Source organism: Nannospalax galili, unplaced genomic scaffold (genome assembly GCF_000622305.1).
Source record: "Nannospalax galili isolate Female #2095 unplaced genomic scaffold, S.galili_v1.0 scaffold626, whole genome shotgun sequence".
Lineage (NCBI taxonomy): Eukaryota > Metazoa > Chordata > Mammalia > Rodentia > Spalacidae > Nannospalax > Nannospalax galili.
Genome location: NW_008354396.1, coordinates 531,621 through 538,862, shown reverse-complemented (window position 1 = coordinate 538,862; position 7,242 = coordinate 531,621). Strand labels below are relative to the sequence as shown.

The window sequence follows — 7,242 nt, the reverse complement described above, 5'->3', positions numbered from 1 at the left end:
GTACGAGACTACCGTTCTTTCTCTCTCTCTCTCTCTCTCTCTCTCTCTCTCTCTCTCTCTCTCTCTCTCTCTCTCTCTCTCTCTTCATTTGTGTCTCTCTGTGTGCGTGTGTGTCTTAAGAGAATTTTTATTCATCCCAAACTATTTATTAAGCACTCATGGATTGCCTGGCAGTATGCTACATATATAGGAAAAAAGATAGAGAAGTAATAGTTAATGTCCTCAGAAAATCTACATTTTCATGGTCAGTACAGATAAGCCAGAAAGTGCACTACACTGAGATTTGTATTGAGGACATGTAGGAGTAAAGAAAGCCTTTGAGAAGAGTTTCTGACCCAGGCTCAGAACAGAGGCTTTGGGAGATGTGACGTGATGTCCAGTGATAACACAGTGAAATAGGAATGTGGAGGGGTAGCGAGCAGAGAATGGGGAGAGACAATGAGGTTCTAAGCATCCAAAGGTCAAGGAAGAATTTCAGAATCTGGAAGAGAATCAGAAAAACACGATATTTGTTTGGTTTGCTTGACACTAAAGGCATATCAGGAGATGGTGCAGTGATTTTGTTCTCTGTCTCTAAACTCAACTATTTCATCTTTCACTTCTTCGGCATCTGGTGCCTAGCACCGAGCAGACACTGAGGACTGAAGTGATTTCAAATAAGTTCTTGGTACAGCAGGAGAAAGAGCCGTCTATGAACCAGCAGAAAGAATATTAAGACTCCCTGTTCAGGTGCTTTGGGGGCTTGCTTAGCATTGACCTCTATACACTGAAGGTGCTGGTGGGCATACCTATGACTCCTCTGCCTCGGGACTCATTAGGAAGAGGAGAACACAGTAGGTAAAAAGGGAAAACTGGAAGGGGATAATATAACAGATGGAAAATTGGATAAATAGCCTGGCTTCTTTGTCTTTCATTTGAGATACCTGGTGTATGTTCTTTTATTTTTTTAATACAAAGTATTTTTAAATTTTGCATCTATTTCTATTATTATAATAATTATTGGATATGCGTGATGTGTGTGCATGTGAGAGACAGAGAGAGAGGAGAGAGGGAAGGAAACAGGGGGGAGAGAGAGAATGGGTACACAGATATCATGATGTGCACTCAGAAGTCAGAGGACAACTTTTAGGAGTTGATTTTCTCTATCCACCTTGGATTCTGGGGTTCAAACTCAGGTCTGTGTGGCAAGTGCTTTTCTCTGCTGACCCATCTTGCTGGCCCCTGATGTGTATCTTATGCCATTGTTTAGAGCTCTCAGTAAGACAGGTTTCTAAGCTAGAGGAGGTGACCAACTTGATCATTCAGGATTGTCCTTTCCCCTCTAGACTCACTTTCCCACTCCTCTTCTGTTTCCCAGGATGGTCTTTCACGTAAATTAATTTAATGCAAATTCATCTTTCCCTGTTTTCTTTCTGGGGAACCTCAAATCAAGATTCAACACTGAAACTAATGGAAGGAAAGGTATTTCTGATCTCCTGCAATAGACAAATACCAGTGGAATCCTACAAGAACAATTCTAAAAAGTCACAGAGGTGGTTGAGAAACAGATTGTCTTCGAGGCATTTTCAATCAAATTTTCAGCTTCTGAGTAGGAAAGAGAAAACTCACACTACACGGTAACTACCAGCAAGGAAATTAAAGTCCCAGCAGACCAGCAAGGTGGCAGTGGACACAAAGGGCAGATAACTTCAGATCCCTGCTCTGTTGAGAGCAAAAACTTTGTACTTCGCTTTAGGAAGATCAGCTCTTCCTCACCTAGCAGTAATCAGTTGCCAATATTTCTTCAGCTATGATTGAGGTCTATTGTCCATTTCTCCAGTTCTACGCTGGGTTTTTGTCTGCCTGAGTTTGCATAGGACTTGTGTACGCTGAAACCATTGCTGTAAATTCATATGAGCAGGGTCACAGGAGCTTGTAGGACTCTATTTCCATATGGTCATGTACGTCCTCCCCGGCTCTTACAATCTTTCCACCCCCTCTTTCAAAATGCTCCCTAAACCCTGGGTGAGTGAAGTTTAATATAGGAGTCCTGTCCAAGAACCAGCATTCTGCAGACCCTTAATCTCTACTTTTTGACCATTTGTAGCCTTTTGTGCTCCTGGCCTCTGTTGCATGAGGGAGCTTCAGACTCTAGATAAGCTGACTAAACCTCAGTAGGTAAACTTGCACTGAGGAATGTCTGGGGATACTAACTTGGCACAATAGACCTTAACACAAATGATAGACTGTATGAATTCTAGTGGGGGGCTATGGGAGGGTCCCCAGTGGGGGCAGGGGTATGAAAATGATTAAGATTGATTGAGATGCTCTGTATGAAATACACAAAAATATCAACAAAAACAAATTTTTAAAAATCTATGTACTGATGCATGGTTTGGGCAGAAGAAATAAGTGGTACCAATGCAGGTCATGGTAAAAAAAAAAAAAAAAAAGGAAAAATATCTCAAGTCAGGGGCTTCTGTTTATTAGTATTTCCTTGCACCAGGGACAAAATAGAATGCTCACATTTTTCTGTTCAAATTGCACCCTGCAGAGCATCTACATTCTGAATGAGGTTGTCTTGGGTTCCACAGTTCAGCACCACTCTCCGGAGAATCAAGTCAGTGAGAGACTCTTCCCTGCAGCTCCTCCGTTGGAGGCCCCAGCAGCCCCTCCCCACAGCGCGCCCTGGCGGGGTAGAGGTGGGGACTCCTGCTGCTTCTCTGGCTCTGTTTATCAGCTCCTTTTTCTCCTGGTGGCTTAATTGTTCTTTGCTCCAGAAAATAACTAAGATAATTAGACAGCCAAGCAATTAGACTTTGGCAGTTGTAATTAAAGAGATTTCCGGTATCCCTAAGAAACATTAAGCCTGTAAACAAGGTAGTGGCCACCAGCTTTCGACCTGTATGTGACTTTCTGTTGACTTTATTCTATTAACTTAATAATTGTTCTTTAGGCTTTTAGCCTTGTCCTAGCCCCCCAGTGAGAATGACAGGACTCAATCAAGCAAATGGAACAGGAAACCAAAACAGGAGTTTCCCCCGTGTGGCTGCTTCTCTAGGGAATAGCCTAGCCAGGAGCATTTACAGAGCAAAACTCTTACCAAAAACCTTGACTGTGGTGGAAGTCTTCCAGACTTTGAGCGAACTGACTCCCAGGTGGCAAGAGAAAATCCGACCGTCATCATGGATTTGGACCGGATAGAGGTGGAGTCCACAATCTGCACCCAGCTTGACTCTGTCTTTAAATAATGTGGAATTGCTGACTTGATGATTGTGGGTGATGAGCGCTTCCTGGGTTCCATTACTGTCCTGGAGAGGAAAACATTAGCCATTTATCAAAGGTGTGACTGTGTCAGCTCTGAACTGTTTTGCAGGCTCTATTTAATTTCTTGTAAATCAGAGGAAGGTGAAGAATTAAAATAAGGAGGTAGTCAGCAAATTACTAGAGAAAATATCATTGCATTTAACTTTTAATTGAAAACAACTCTCACCCTCTCCTAACAAGGAAACTTAATGCTGTTCTGACCAGACTGTCCTGCTTAGAGCCTTCAGTAAACTATATATCAATGGGGCATGTGGATGGAAAGCTGCTCATAGCCGATCCCAGTTCTCATTTAAGAAGTTCTAAGATCTTACTGTTTGGATGTGCTTGGGGGACTACTGAATTTTAGTTATTAACTCTTCACATGAATTGCATGATTCTAGCCATCTTGTTTTCCCAGAATTATTTCAGAAAAGATCTGATTTGGCTCCTCTCAGAAACGAGACTGAACTGAGGTAAAGAGACAACAGAGAAGAGGCTTTAAGGAGGCATATACTTTCAGTGACAGAAGGGCCCTATGAGTGTTACCTCCTTAAATTTTGTTTCCTAGATCCTCCTTACCTGACTGCATTTCCTCATCTTAATCATGGTCCTACCCTTTATGCCCTGACATTCCTAGATCTACATGTATATTAACTTAGAAAGAAAATTCAGGAAATATGGGCTTTAAATGTTAATGCGAATTTAGTTCATCAGATTTCACTGGAAGAACTTGATTCCTCTAGTTCTTTTCCTGCCTTGTGTTGATAAAGAAAAGGCCCTGTTATTCTCATTCTACCCAGGATTTTTATGGCAAGCCTGTGGTCACAATGATGGTCAGGGTCAGTATGGTGTTGACCAGCTTTCCAGGGAGGAGAAGTCACTTGAAGAACAAAGGGGCAGAAGACTGGTTAAATCTTCACCCTCTGTTAGTATAACTCAGTCTCATTTGAGCTGTTTAGAAACTATCCACTGGACACATTTCTTCTCTGGAGATTCAGATTCAATGCCTGGGCTCAGGGCCAAACTGGGGCATTTTTTGAAGTTTCTCGAGGAAGCGGGGCAGAGCTGAGAACACCTGGTCTAACACTGAGATGAATCATTTTGCACAGGGGAAATGGAAGGAGCTGAAGTGGGAAAGGGTGAACAGGAATATATCTGACAGGGAAAAGGCACAAAGAATGAAAGGAGATGTCTAAGGTTTGGAATCTATAGTTTAAAAACTGAGATAGAAGTAGAAGCAGCTCAGCGAGTGAATTCAGTATTGGCAGACTTCTTAGTGCAATTGCATAGAAATTTCCAGATTACACTAAATAGAAATTCTTATGTAAGCCACATTACCTCGGCTGAATATGGCTAAGATTTTCATCAGTCTTGGATACAGACTGAACTGTAGTTTTTCCTATAAAAAAAAAAAATCATGCCCTGTTTAAGCCTTATCCCTGAAGCAAGGTACATACCTCTGTACTATCATAAAGTCATCTTAAGAGCCTGTGATGCAGTATTCCTGATGAAGAAGTGACCAGAGGAACAAAGGGAGAGTATATTCCAGAGACAAGGGCCCCACAGTGCAGGCATTTTCCTCTGCATCACTGATCTGAAGGCAAAACTTAAGGAAGCTGGCTCCCCCTGCAGGACCTTTAGCATAAGATGCGCTTTACAGCAGCTTGTGCATGGATGGGGCTGTTTTGTACTGGTTTAGGGGTTCAAATGTTCTTGGCCTATCAACACTCATGGATCAGAGTGACTCGGGGCCCTACCCATCCCTACTGAACTATTGGTCACTGATAAATTCAAGGGAGGGGCAAACATTGTCTTTACTTGTACACCCACTGAGAAACCCACCAGGCTCCAATGGATAGTTCCAAACCCATGATCAAACAGATGGCCCTGGTTAAACTCTGTGGGTCATAAAACAACAAGAACAACAAACATGAATATGGGAAAGGGTCTTGTAAGAAAGAAGAGGTTGACGGGGCGGGAAGGAGATACGGGATGATGGGGTGGGGGTGGGGGCAAAAGTAATCAGAATGCATTATATACACGTATGGACTTGCCAAAGAACAAATTTCATAAAAGATATTTAAAGTGTTCTTGGTATTTCACCATGTTTTCCATTTGTGCCATGCCCATTTGTCAGTTTGTTGTGGGAAGAGGGTAGGCACAAAATGGAGGATGGTAAAAGCTGCTTTTGCCCTTATTTCTTTATGAGTACGACTCGCCACCTTAGCTACATTGATAAAGATATGATGCATACATACAGCCCAGAGTATTCAACAGAGCTGCTTTGCTTTTCCTTGGCACCTGGCTGTTGCAGAGGGAGAGATTTACTCTTTTGGGGGAGGGGGGGGGAATGGAATTCAGCTACAATGAGTTTTGAAACCTATAACATAAAGAGATCCCGAGAGACTCTAGAATTCCCACTAGTAAAGAGGGTCATAGCAGGAACCTGCATGTGAATGGCTGCCTTCGGAGAAAATGGCAGGAGTGAACAAAATGAACTCGGACAAACCATCTACTGCCTGGAGCTAGGAGAGGCAAAAAGACTGTAATTATGCTACAACTGCTACTGAAATGCCCACTTCTCATTAGTTACAGATTAAATATATTTAGTGCCTACTGCATTCTAGGCACTGTGCAAAGCTTGTTCAATCCTATCTTATAAATCTCCTTACCACAATCTGAAATAAGTTATGGTTAAGCAATTTGCTCATGGTCCATAGAATAAGAAAGTATTCAAGTCAAAGCATTTTAAATCATGGATGCTCAGAACCTAGGAAAAACATTTCTTGGGGACTGGATAGGTTATATTGAGTCATGAAAAATTGCTGCTATATGCTCCTGACAAGTGCTAGACTTCATCGATGGAAGCTTTTGTACTTTTGTATTAGGATCAGAGTTTTTGGTCCAGAAGGGGGATGCTGGTATTATTTGATTTGGTGATACTATCTCTTCTCCAGCTAGTCTCAGATGCTCTGTGGTAGGGTTGGCTGTGTTGACCACAGCACATGGCAGGTGCTGAGTGCTCCGGGCTCATCCATAACTGCTCTAACTGTATTGATTCCAGTTCTTTATCTCCAATCTGCTTCTTATCTTCACATTCCCTCCATGTACTCTCCACCCGCCAGTGCTGTCAAAGCAGGCTGTTTGCAACACTCCCACCTCCACTTTCAACAGTACCAGTCCAGTGGATTTCTAATCACCATTGGTCATTAACTCTTTGTAGTTTGACTGGTATTTGTATTTTTATCACAGTCAAGACAATTAGGGTTACTTGCCACCACAGAAGAGGCTATACTGCTGCTTCCTGAACAGCAGTTTTCCACGTGCATCAGAAACCATTGTTGACAGTCATATTTTGCTTTATCCCCTATTATAAAGTAGCACAGACATTAAAGAAGAATATAATGAGAAGATGTATTTTCAGATGAAAATTTCAAACTATGTAAGCATCTAATAATTATGTGCCTTCATCATGAATATTGAACTGTTTGAATTTAAAATATTTCTGTCTTTCACTTTATGATTTGAGAGAAAAATTACAGACCTCTTTTTAAAATTTATTTATTCTGTAAGAATTTCATGGGCTGGAGAGATGGCTCAATTGGTTAAGAACACTGGCTGCTCTCTCAGAAGACCCGGGTTGAAATTCTACCATACACATGGTAGCTAACAACCGTATATAACTCCAGTTCCAGGGAATCTGACACCCTCTTCTGGCCTCCATGAGCACTGCATGACAAAGGTGCACTTACATACATACAGGCATACCACTCATAAACATAATTTTTTAAAGGTTTAAAAAATAAATTCACACATGTAATAGTGTATTTTAATCATATCCACCCTTCTACTCCTTCCAAACCCCTCTTCTTCTTCTCCTCCTCCTCCTCCTCCTCCTCCTTCCTCCTCCTCCTCATCCTCCTCCTCCTCCTCTTTCTCCTCACCTATCCCTCCTCT

At 41.9% G+C, this 7,242-nt stretch overlaps 1 protein-coding gene across 5 annotated transcripts in view; it reads right to left on the bottom strand.

Annotated features, from left to right (window-relative positions):
• Nucleotides 1-7,242, bottom strand: part of Cd96 (CD96 molecule) — a 105,602-nt gene that overhangs the window by 76,830 nt on the left and 21,530 nt on the right. For all 5 annotated transcript variants that reach the window (XM_029555246.1, XM_029555247.1, XM_017802817.2 and 2 more), the window contains exon 4: nt 3,083-3,290. In XM_029555246.1, the coding sequence (XP_029411106.1) occupies nt 3,083-3,290 (208 nt within the window). The remainder of the gene's footprint in view (nt 1-3,082; nt 3,291-7,242) is intronic.